This window comes from Loxodonta africana, chromosome 7, assembly GCF_030014295.1.
Source record: "Loxodonta africana isolate mLoxAfr1 chromosome 7, mLoxAfr1.hap2, whole genome shotgun sequence".
In the NCBI taxonomy this organism is placed as follows: domain Eukaryota; kingdom Metazoa; phylum Chordata; class Mammalia; order Proboscidea; family Elephantidae; genus Loxodonta; species Loxodonta africana.
In genome coordinates this window covers 49,355,438-49,368,592 of record NC_087348.1, presented here as the reverse complement: position 1 = coordinate 49,368,592, position 13,155 = coordinate 49,355,438, and the positions used below count along the sequence as shown (strand labels likewise).

The following is a 13,155-nucleotide window of genomic DNA, read 5'->3' as shown; positions in this document are numbered from 1 at the left end:
GCCTCAGTTCCTCTTCTCCACATGGACCTCCCCATATTGCTGCTTGAACATCTCCATTGTATGGCAACTGGTTTTCCCCAGAGCAGGCGGTCCCAGAGAAAGCAATGCGGAAGCCACAAAGTTTTTTATGACCTAGGCTTAGAAGCCACCCTTGTCATTTTCACAACATTCTATTGGTTAGAATGGTTTGGCCTATTTCATATGGGCAGGGACTACATGGGGCATGAATACCAGGAGACAAAAATTATTGAGAGCCATATTGGAGACTGACTACCACAAAAAGCTTACTCCCAATTTCCATACTTATCTATCTATAAACCAAACTTTGAGTAGCAGTTTCTTAAAAATAATCTACTCCAAGTTCCTCATTTTGCAAACGAGGAAACTGAGGTCAGCCCAAAGACACACCCCCTACTTAGTGGGAAAATCAGGTTTCGTATTTCCATTCCACAGTGGTTAAGTGCCCGGCTAACCAAAAGATTGGCAGTCCAAATCCATCAGCTTCTCCTTAGAAACCCTACGGGGCGGTTCTACTCTCTCTATACGGTTGCTGTAAGTTGGAATCAACTCCACGGCAAAGGGTTTGGTTTTTTGGTTTGGTTTCATTTCCGTTCCAAGGGGCCTTAGTGGCACGATAGTTAAAGCTCTAGGCTGGTAACAGGAAGGTAGGAGGTTTGAACCCATCAGCTGCTCTGCAAGAGAAAAGACCTGGCAGCTACCCTATGGGGCAGTCCTACACCATCCTTTAGTCTTGCTATGAGTGGAAATTGACTGGATGGCTGGCACACGACAGCATTTCCATCCTAGTGTTCTATCACATTACATTGCCTTAATATCTATTTTATATCCTATATAACTAAAAGGGGAGGGGCATTTGCCCTGAGCCGCTCATTTAGTAATTAGAATGAATGGGGTGAGGTAGGGAAGCTGAGGCACAGATGCTGCTGCTATGAGTTCTTTTGGGATCGCCACAAAGCCATCTTCAAAGTGGCCATCAAATAGGATAATTCGGTGAGCCCAGTTCAAAAGCATCACAATGTGACAATGGGAAATTGACTTGATTTAGCTTCAAAGATTCTATTAACTCAGAGCAATGATGATTTTCTTGGAGAATTAATATACAGCCACGGGTAGAGAACAGAAGTGACATTAGTGCTTTGAAACTTCTTTTAACTCAATTCTTAGATCTACGTACAAAACATTATCGCTCAGATTCCTGCCCCTATAATACACTCATTTCTGAACCAAGTGGTTAAATATTGATCCCAATTACAAAAGAAATACAGAATATTTAGCAAGCTCATTTTATAAGATTGGGAAGTAACCTGCTTCAGAAATTGACGGTAAGTGAATCCTCCTAAACACATCATTCCTATTAAGCGGGGAGAAAATCAGTTGCTTGAGACACATTCTTTATTTTTAAGGTCAAAACTACATTAAAATTCTGACAAATGCACAGTAGTATGTTATTAAATTCTAGACCGTATTTTCCTGTCTTCATCCCCCTTGTTCTCCTAACAGAGCCCAAAGCCCAAAACAAGACAAAGCCAATGTTTCTGAGTTGTTTTTTATTTTAATTTTTATTTGGAAATAGTTTCAAGTTTACAGACAAATTGCAACAATAGAAATAGTGCATCTTTATATCCTTTGCGTAGTTTCACCTATTGTTAACATTTTTACCCCATTTGCTTTACCATTTGTTCTTTCTCTTTCTCTCTCTATACACATACATACACACATGTCTGTTTGATATATATCATTTTTATTTATTATAAACATAAATTTTTATTTATTTTAAAAATAAACTTTATTATGAAAATTAAATTTTATTTATTGTAAAATATATTACATGTGTTTTATTTTATTTATACTGTATATAATTTTTTCTCAATCATTTGAGAATAAGTTACAATGCTCTTTACTCCTAAATATTTCAGTGTGTATTTCCTAAGAAACGGGGTATTCTCTTAAATCACCACAGTACAGTTGTCAACTTCAGTAAATTTGATATTAACTCAATACTTTTAACTAGTCCACTCATTTGTATTCCAGTTATATTAATCGATCCAGTAATGTCTTTTATAGCATTTTCCTCCTCTAGTCCTGGATCCAGTGTAGGACCAGGCATTGGATTTAGTTGTCAGGTCTCCTCAGCCTTCTTTATTCTGGAATATTTCCACAGCCTTTTTCTTTTATGACATTAACATTTTTGAAGACTAGTGTTTCCACCACCACCTCCCCCCTTTTTTAACATAGAAGGCTCATCATTTTGGGTTTGACTGATAATTTGTCTCATAATTAGATTCAGGTTATGCATTCTCAGCCAGAGTACTGAAAAGAGTGAGGTTGTGTCCTTTTCAAGGTATCACATCTGGAGCCACACAATGTCCATCTGCCCCTTGTTGATCACCTGGTCAAGGTGTTGTCCAGTTTCTCCACTGTGTAGTTAATGGTTTTGAGTTTTTCTTCCCCTCCCTTGTAACTAATAAGCAATCTATGGGAAGACACTTTAAGACTGCGTGAATCTCCTGCTCTTTGTTGACATTTAGCATTTATTGATGGATCTACCTTCATCCAAGCTTTACTGTGATAGTTGCAAAATGATGATTTTTCAGGTCTAGCGCTTTCTTCACATTTGCCAGTTGACATTCGGGAATCTACTGTAAGCAAAAGTCCTCCCTTCTCCCCATGTATTTATAATCGGTATGAACTCATGAAGTTTTATTTTTCTCAATGGTTTATAACTCATTGTTGTCATTAATTATTTTGGTAGTTAAGTTGTCCAGACTTGGCCAGTGAGGGCCACGTTGAGCTGACTCCTTTTTCTTTCTGGCATATTGACATCACTTTTTGGAGCACTTCCTTACTTTCTGGAATAACAAGATGCTCCAGATCCATCTCATATCTCCTCTTCCCCAGGCCTGGAGGTTCCTGACTTTTGTTCCCAACTTAGGCTTTGGTTTGTCATTCAGTCTCAAAATGGCAGAAAGCCTCAGCTCTCTATCTATTTACTCTCTACCCCTCCCTCTCATCTATTCATCCCATAAATATTTACTCCATGTTTTCTATATACATAACCTTGGCCTAGGTGTCCTAGGTGATGCTTAAGAACTTACAGGCATCAGGAAACAAGATTAACATACATAAATCAGTTGGATTCCTCTACACCAACAAAGAGAACGTAGAAGAGGAAATCATCAAATCAATACATTTACAATAGCCCCCAAGAAGATAAAATACTTAGGAATACCAGTGACATTTTTTAATGAGATGGAGAAACAAATCACCAATTTCATATGGAAGAGAAAGAGGCCCCAGATAAGTAAAGCATTACTGAAAAAGAACAAAGTGGGAGGCCTCATGCTACCTGATTTTAGAACATATTATACCGCCACAGGAGTCAAAACAGCCTGGTACTGGTACAACAACAGATACATAGACCAACGGAACAGAATTGAGAATCCAGACATAAATCCATCCACATATGAGCAGCTGATATTTAACAAAGGCCCAAAGTCTGTTAAATGGGGAAAAGACAGCCTCTTTAACAACTAGTGCTGGCATAACTGGATATCCATCTGCAAAAAAATGAAACAAGACCCATACCTCACTCCATGCACAAAAACAAGCTCAAAATGGATCAAAGACCTAAATATAAAATCTAAAATGATAAAGATCATGGAAGAAAAAGTAGGGACAACATTAAGAGCCCTAGTATATGGCATGAACAGTATGCAAAACATTACTAACAATGTACAAACACCAAAAGAGAAACTAGGTAACTGGGAGCTCCTAAAAGTCAAACACCTTTGCTCATCCGAAGACTTCACCAAAAGAGTAAAAGATTACCTACAGACTGGGAAAAACTTTTTAGCTATGACATTTCCAATCAGTGTCTGACCTCTAAAATCTATATGATACTGCAAAAACTCAACTACAAAAAGACAAATACCCCAATTAAAAAATGGGTAAAGGATATGAACAGGCATTTCACTAAAGAAGACATTCAGGTAGCTAACAGATACATGGGGAAATGCTCATGACCCTTACCCATTAGAGAAATGCAGATTAAAACTATGATGAGATACCATCTCACCCCAACAAGGCTGGCATTAATCCAAAAAACACAAAATAATAAATGTTGGAGAGGTTGCAGATGGACTGGAACACTTACACACTGCTGGTGGGAATGTAAAATGGCACAACCACTTTGGAAATTGATTTGGCACTTCCTTAAAAAGCTAGAAATAGAACTACCATATAATCCAGCAATTCCACTCCTTGGAATATATCCTAGAGAAATAAGAACCTTCACATGAACAGATATATACACACCCATGTTAATTGCAGCACTGTTTACAATTGCAAAAGGGTGGAAGCAACCAAGATGCCTATCAACGGATAAATGGATAAATAAATTATGGTATATTCACACAATGGAATCCTACTAAATGATCAAGAACGATGAATCTGTGAAATATCTCATAAATGGAGGAATCTGGAAGGCGTTATGCTGAGTGAAATTAGTTGCACAAGGACAAATATTATATGAGACCACTATTATAAGAACTCTAGATAAAGTTTGAATACAGAAGAAAATTTTCTTTTATGGTTACAAGGGTAGGGAGGGAGGGAGAGGGATATTCACTAACTAGATAGTAGACTAGAACTATTTTAGGTACAGGGAAAGGCAACACACAACACAGGGGAAGTCAGCATAACTGGGCTAAACCAAAAGCAAAGAAGTTTCCTGAATACAACCAAATGCTTTGAAGGCCAGAGTAGCAGGGATGGGGGTCTGGGGACCATGGCTTCAGGTGACATCTAGGTCAATTGGCATAACAAAATGTATTAGGAAAGCATTCTGCGTCCCACTTTGGTGAGAGGCTTCTGGGGTCTTAAACGCTAGCAAGCAGCCATCTAAGATGCATCAATTGGTCTCATCCTACCTGGAGCAAAGGAGAATGAAGAACATCAAGAACATGGTAAAGATGAGCCCAGGAGACAGAAAGGGCCACATAAACCAGAGACTCCATCAGCCTGAGACCGGAAGAACTAGATGGTGCCTGGCTACCACCGATCACTACCCTGACAGGGAACACAACAGAGAATCCCTGATGGAGCAGGAGAAGAGTGGGATGCAGATCTCAAATTCTTGTAGAAACACCAGGCTTAATGGTTTGACTAAGACGGAAGGGACCCTGACAGTCATGGTCCCCAGACCCTTCGTTAGCCCAAGACTGGAACCATTCCTGAAACCAACTCTCCAGACAGGGATTGGACTGGACAATAAGATAGACAATGATACTGGTGAGGAGTGAGCTTCTTGGCTCAGGCAGACACATGAGACTATGTGGGCAGCTCCTGTCTGGTGGTGAGACGAGAAGGCAGAGGGGACAGGAGCTGGTTGAATGGACACGGGGAATACAGGGTAGAGAAGAGGAATGTGCTGTCTCATTAGGAGAAGAGCAGCTAGGAGTACATAGCAAGGTGTATATTACTTTTTGTATGAGAGGCTGACTTGGTTTGTAAACTTTCACCTAAAGCACAATAAATGAATAGGAGCTTACAGGCTAGTTTGACATAAACCTTTCTTCCCATGTGAAGTTTTTAAGTAGTGGATATACTTTAAAATTATGATGTTGGTAAAGAATATTGAATATATCATGGACTACTGGAAGAATGAAAAAATCTGTCTTGGAAGAAATATAGCCAGTATGCTCCTTAGAAGCAAGGATGATGAGATTTCATCTCACACACTTTGAACATGTTATCAGGAGAACCAGTCCCTGGAGAAGGAGATCATGCTTTGTAAAGGAGAGGGTCAGTGAAGAAGAGGAAGACCCTCAATGAGGTGGATTGACACAGTGGCTGCAACAACGGGCTCAAGCATAACGATTGTGAGAATGAGGCAGGCCCAGGCAGTGTTTCGTTCTGTTGTACATAGCGTCCCTCTGAGTTGGAACTGACTGTATGGCACCGAACAACAACAAAATTTTAAATAAAACAAAGACTATATACAATAAATACTATGAAAGCTGTGAAAAAGCAAATCCACTGCCGACGAATCGATTCCAACTCATGGTGATGCCATGTGTTACAGAGTAGAACTGCTCCATAGGGTTTTCTTGGCTGTAATCTTTACAGAAGTAGATCGCCAGGCCTTTCTACCATGGTATCACTGGGTGGGTTCAAACAGCCAGCCTTTAAGTTAGTAGTTGAGCACAAGCCATTTGTACCATCCAGGGATCTATGGAAGATGTGAGGAGAGTTAAAAATCATTTCAACAACATGTAAATGCCTACTATATTACCCAGACACTAGCACATGCATGTAAGTACCTAGCCAGCATGTGCTAGGGTCTGGAGACATAGGGATAAATAAGAGACACCATCCCTGCCTTCAAGGAATGAAGGGTTTAACGGCAGTTTCTGGTTGAAGTGAGGAAACAACCTACAATAACAATAAAGTACAACAGTAAGAGAAAGGGGCGGGGGAGTGGGTTGGCGAGCATGTAGATTCCTGGACCACACTCCCAAGAGATCATGACCCTGCAGATTTGTGGTTCAGCCCGGGAGCCTGTGTATTAATAGGCTCTTCTTTCAGTTGACCAAAAAAAAAAAAAAAAAACCAAACCCACTGCCATCGAGTCGATTCCAATTCATAGCAGCCCTACAGGACAGAGTAGAACTGCCCCATAGAGCTTCCATGAAGCACCCAGCAGATCTGAACTGGCAACCTCTTGGTTAGCAGCTGTAGCACTTAACCACTAAGCTACCAGGATTTCCATTTAGGAGACTCCTAAACACTAAAGCTTAAAACCACTGAATGAGGAGTAGATGTAAATTGGAGAGGTTGAGGGAGACTGCTGGGAAGAAGAGGGGCTTGACCAGAGGGTCTATGTCAAATAAGAAGTCAGCAATATTCACTGGACCCAGATTTTGTCCCTGGGACAGTAGTAACATTATGTGATGGAACTGAGAATTAAAGATCACCCCACCAGCTCCTCTCTAGTCAATACCCCACCCCCAACCTTACCACCATGAAAATTCCAGGCTCCCCTGAAGACTTGCCTTGTATAGTCCAGGTCTCTGAGTCTTTATTCTTGCCCATACAACTCCCCACTTCCTGGTCCAAGGCCATTTCAAATGTCACTTCCTCTTCACTCCAGACAGCCACCCCCTCCCCTCTCCAGGCAGATTTCATTGTTCCCTTATCTGTGTTTCTATAGCACTTTTTATGTATCTTTATTATGGTGCTGATCTTGTATCCTTGTGATTTGTTTACATTTCTGGCTAGACTGAGCTCAAATATCCTCGAATAACTCTAGGAGAAAGGCATTCATTTTCCCCATTTTGCAGATGAGAAATTTGAGGTTCAGTGAGGTAAGCCCAAGAACACAGAGGCTAAGAGCCTTGGTTCAAGCTTATTTGTGTCATTTATCAGTTGTAGGATCTTAGCTAAGTAAATGAACCTCTCTGTGCCCCAGCTTCCTCAGCAGTAAAATGAAGATGATAATAAATAGAACCTGGCCTGCACCTAGAATTGGCAAAGCACCAGGTGTAAAGCACATGCTAAGTGATATATAAATGTTTGTTAAGTCATGTCATTGCAATTGTGAAAATGGTGCGGGGACAACATCTGACCTCCTTTAATTTCACAAGGGGGAAGGAAAATCGAGATCAGCTGCTCAAGGTTGAGTCCTACAAGGCGGTGGTCAGACATGCCTCTTCTCTGTGCCATCTTTACCACCTCTGACACCAACCATCCCCCCCACGGTACTCTCCACTTCTCTGCTGGGTTTGATAATTCATTGCAATGGCCACACAGAACTCACAGACGATACTCACAGTTATGGGGTTTCTTAGGGAAGTAACAGGTTACAATTCAGGTTGAGGAACGCTCAGGATACACTTCTCCCATCAGGACAGCCTCTTCCCAGCCATGCTCGCCAGCAGGCCTCTCTCTGGTCCTAGGCCTCTGTCCTGCTCAGGCAAGTATTACAAAGCTCTTTTAGCCCTGCCACTAAGTCCCCAGAGGCAACCCAGGTGCTCAGCTTTTTCGCTCCGTGTGCTGGACATCTCCTCCCATTGTTTCTCTGCCACCACTTCTCAAGCTCTCTCTTTCTCTCTGTCTCCTGGTTCCAGGAGCTTCTCAGCGCAGGGATGCCGGGTTCAAAGGATGCACTCTCCGCTCCTGGTGATGGTGGGATCCTCTCTTTCTCACCTCTGGGGTGGCTCATTTCAAGCTCAGCAGAATGACAAAACCAACGAATCCCCTTGGTGGGCCACAATTACCCTATTTGCACAGTCCCACACAAAAGCGATCCGTTGCACAAAGCAATTCAAACCAACTAGGAGTCTGGGTGGCACAAGCAGTTTGTGATCGGCTGCTAAACTACAGATTGGTGGTTCAAGCCCACCCAGCAGCTCCATGGAAGAAAGGCTTGGTGAACTGCTTCTGTAAAAATGATTACAGCCAAGAACATCCTATTGAGCAGTTCTACTTTCTAACACATGGGGTTGGTATGTATTGTAATTGACTTGACAACAATGGGTTGGGTTTTTGGTTTTATCCACTACTCTATTTTAACTTTATAGGATTCCAAAGTTCCCTGAGAAGTAATGGCTCTGTTAAAGGTGGAAGAAAAGGAAGCTGGTTTGGGACAGAAGACGTTAATGAGGTAAGAGGAAGTAGCACGTACAGCAAACTGCCTAATTAAGGCACTGGATCATGGCAGGGAGCAGGTGCCTGGTTCTCCTGACACCAGGTCTAGAGTGGAGGGCACACGGTTACACACCCAGGTGAGGACCACCAGGGTAGACTCAAGGGGCTGGTCCCCTTTGAGATCCCTTTACATGTCCTCTCAAGTCAGTTGTGGGTTAGACATTTAGGCCCTGAGGTAACTTGCCACAAAGACCCTACCTGTCCATCCGCAATTCTGCAAGATGGTGCAGTTGACAAATAGAAAATGTCAATTATTACTTTGTTGAGGATACTAATTTGTTGAAGTATTGGCTGATTTTTTAAATTTGAGATGTGTAGTATTATAATGAGGATTAGGAATAAAGAATCATTTTTATTTTTACCTAATACTTTTTAATAGGATAATTGCATAGCCAAAATAATTATTACAGTAGTAGTATTTATGTTGATAGGATTTCAAATGGGGGACTGAGGTGTGATTGATCTGGTAAACAAAGCACAGGCCAACTGTTAGCTGAGTGACAAAAGTACATACACGTCATCAGTTTCGGGATCATGGATAGAAAGTGTTTGTCTACATGTGGAAACGTTACTCACTGATGAACCTCTGTGTCAAATATTGACCATTAACAACTTAGAGTGCATTACCTTCCTACGTGGAGGATGATTAGAACAGCAATTCTCAAACTTGAATGTGAGTCAGAATCACCCATAAAACCTGTTGCTGCCCAGTGGATTCCAACTTACACAGACACTGTAGGACAGACCAGAACTGCCCCATAGGGTTTCCAAGGCTGTAAATCTTTACAGAAGCAAACTGTCAATCTTTCTCCCAGGAAGCTGCTGGTGGTTTTGAGCTGCTGACCTTTTGGCCAGCAGCTGAGTACTTTAATCACTGCACCACAAAGACTTGTTAAAATAGATGGTTGGACCCCATCCTCAGAGACTGTGATTCAGGAGGCCTGGGGTGGGGCCCAAGAATCTGCATCTCTAACAAGTTCCAAGGTGACACTGACACCGCCGGTTCTGGGACCATGTTTAGAAAACCACTGATTTAGAACAAATTTCCCCCCATGGATAGCACCTCACCAACCACCTCAGCTGGAACGCGATATAATTAGATTTGTTTTAAATAGGTACCTTAATGAAATTTCTCAGCCACTTTTAGCACTTTACAGACCAAGAGAGGCATTACTTAATTATTTCTCATCTCCAAGGAGAAAAAGGAGCCCTGGTGGCTCAGCGTTTGGCTGCTAACTGAAAGGTCAGCAGTTCAAAACCACTAGCCACTCTGCTGGAGAAAGATGTGGCAGTCGGCTTCCATAAAGATTACAGCCTTGGAAACCCTACAGGGCAATTCTACTCTGTCCTCTAGGGTCCCTGTGAGTTGGAATCGACTCGCCGGCAATAGGTTTGGGTTTTTTTGGTTTAGGAGAAACAAAACAGAACAAAAACTTTAGTAATGACTGGTGATAAACGTATCTCATGGTTAACTTTAGCATTAGCTGCATGTTTCTGATGTCATAACAATTCAACATATTAACACTTCCTGGTGTTTTCCAATATTTTTAATGAAATAGTTGAAAAACGTTATCTTTCCTAGAGGTTTGTCCTCATTGAGACATTCTTGGGCTAGCGAGCCGAGAGGTGATGACCAGCAGATGGCGCTGTGAATCAGTTCATGGTCCCGGCTGGATCCAGTGAAAGGCACAAAGAAAGGTGCCTGCTTTAAATCCTCAAAGTAAGGTCTTCTTAATCACTTGTCATAAAATACTCTGAGACACACGTCTCAGAAAATCGAAGTGTCAAGCTCAGCACCTTTGCCACATTTCACACTAGGTAATTACCTTCTCTCCCAAAGGGAACCTGTTTTATGTATTTGTGTCCTTTCTAGGTTACAGGTTTCCCAAAGGCAATAATCTTGCCTTCCACTCACTCTATACAAGGCTGAGGTGAAATGCATATTTTACAACAACAATTTAATTATTCTACATCCCCTCTGAGCTAAATGATGACCTGTTACGTAATTGCTAGTAATAGAGAAACATGCCTGCCTCATATAAACCCTAGCAATAAAGGGAAGTTTTTATTTGACCTAAAAATAAATTGCTTATTTCCTTCTCCTTTCAATATAAAAAGCAGGCCATTGCCTGCCATCCCCAAACTGTAAGTCGTTACCAAACAAGCAGCACTGCATTTTAGCCTGTCATTTTTATTAAGTCTGCAGGGTTTTCTGTTTTGTTTTTTATTACACACCACAAATACTTTGATATAGTCTAAGATAATAAAATAGTTGAACAACATTTTTTTTTTTTAGATTTACATTTGTATAGAAACAATCTGTGGAATCCCTCAAAACAAAGGTGTCTAAAAACAGTGATTCATCAACAGTGCTTTAAATAATTGGTGAAAAGTTGCAGTTTCCATTCTCAACTGAAATATGTCTCCATGCAGTTTCCCTTGGTCCAAAGCTTAAGGCCTTGGGAAGACGGCCAAGGAAAAAAGGATGGCCACTCTAGTCTCTGTCCTTTCCTGCGTGGAGGACAGTGATTGGAACAGGGTCATTATAAAAGCCAGGGAGAAAAGAAATCAATTGCACATCTCCAGTTTGCAAGGGTCATAGTCATTACCAGTCTTTACACAACGACTATCTGTAGATGCGAAATCCCATCAGGATGGCACAGCTCCTGCTTGCCCCCCCAAACGCTCCTTTCCTCTGCTAATCACATCAGTTATTTCAACTAGGCTGTGGCCATAAATTCTCCCTAAGGACTGGTCCTTTTGTCCCATTTATATCTCTTCCTTTGCATTATGTCACTTGTTTGCTATGTCTCGGTGCCCAGTAACGGTCTACCATCACCTAAGAAATGCCTCACCCCCCCACCCCCCGTAAATCCCCAAAGTGCCTAGGAGTGAAGACCCAATGGAGACAGTGTCTGCAGTAAAACACCTCCCCGAAGATGCTGGGGGGCTCTGGCCTATATCATCCCATTGATCTTAGTCCACTCATAGATGTCCTGTTCACACACTATGTCGGAGTTGATGAGGAGGTATCTGTCGCCCACACAGAAATGCTTCTGACAGGCAGCACATTTGAAACATTCCAGGTGGTACACTTTGTCTTTCACCCGCATTGTCATCTCATAGGCACGGATCCGCTTGTCACAGGAGGCACAGAGACCATCTTGACCAAAAAGTCTGGGGAAAAAAGAAAGAAAGGCTAAGAAGACAGTGGCAGAGACAGTACTGGAAGAAAGGGCTTGGGGACGGGTTCCATAAAGTAGGCCGGATTTCCAAGAGGTCAGAAAGTTAGGAAGACTTGGGCTCACACAGAAAGCTAACTCCTGTAGTCTTGTCTAGAAGGGAGAAGGTAGTTGGGGACGAAACAGTAACCAGTGGTATTTGTGTTTGGTTTTAACTCCTGTCTTTCCTGAGCTTGCCTTCAGAAACCACTCACCACAGCCTGTAGGCTGTCCCAGGCCTCTCTGCTATAGAAGAGACTGCCAACTGAAGTGATTTGAGTTAAAGGGTTAGGGATGTAGCAGTATGCCCTCCCAGGGAGCTTTCACTTTAGAAGAGGAGCTAGAGTAAACCCCTAGGGGCTCTCTGTGGGGAAGGGACTGACCAGAATGTAATGAAATGGGTATCCTCCTGGGGCTCCTCAAACTCTATCATGTCAACAGTCACTAATTCCACCCATGAGGAGGGTTGGCCTTGAATTCCTCCATCAGCTGCAAAGCCCATCTCCACATGATTGTTCTCTGGGGACAGAGGGAATTTGACAGAAAGCACCTGGTGCAGTTAATCATGCCTCAGCAATCTGGAGGACAAACTATCTCCCCACATTGAGTGGAAGACCTTAATTTACAATCGTCCTTGCCCTGCTGACATGGATCTCTGGGGAAACTTTTATTCTGACATTTAAATCAAGCCATTTCTAAATCTCAGTTGATAAACCACTTATTTCAAGCAATATTCAATGTCAAGGTGGGTGATGCAACATGGTAGAGCCTGGTGCCTGTTAAACCCGTTGCTGTCGAGTCTATTCCAACTCATGGTGACCTTTGTGCTTAACTAGTAACTTAAAGGTTGGCAGTTTGAACAAACCTGGTGGGACTGTGGAAGAAAGGCCTGGCCATCTGCTTCCGTAAAGATCATTGTTGTTAGATGCCATTGAGTCAATTTTCAGTTTGTAATGACCTCATCTGACAGAGTAGACCTGCCCCATAGGATTTCTTAGGCTGTAATCTTTACAGGGGCTGTTGGCCAGGTCTTTCTTCTGCGGAGCCACTGGGTGGGTGCAAATCGCCCATCTTTCAGTTAGCAGCCAAGTGCTTAACTGTTGCGCCACCAAGTCTCCTCCGTAAAGATTAAAAAAAAAATTTTTTTTTTTTTTTTTTTAATCTTTACGTAAAGATGTCAGCCAAGAAAATCCTATGGAGCAGTTCT

At 42.0% G+C, this 13,155-nt stretch overlaps 1 protein-coding gene across 2 annotated transcripts in view; it reads right to left on the bottom strand.

Annotated features, from left to right (window-relative positions):
- Window positions 1-4,414: 4,414 nt before the first annotated feature.
- LMO2 (LIM domain only 2) overlaps window positions 4,415-13,155 on the bottom strand; it is a 43,520-nt gene continuing 34,779 nt past the window's right edge. For both annotated transcript variants that reach the window (XM_010592138.3, XM_064288310.1), the window contains one exon: window positions 4,415-11,904. In XM_010592138.3, the coding sequence (XP_010590440.1) occupies window positions 11,685-11,904 (220 nt within the window). In that variant the 3' untranslated portion in view covers window positions 4,415-11,684. The remainder of the gene's footprint in view (window positions 11,905-13,155) is intronic.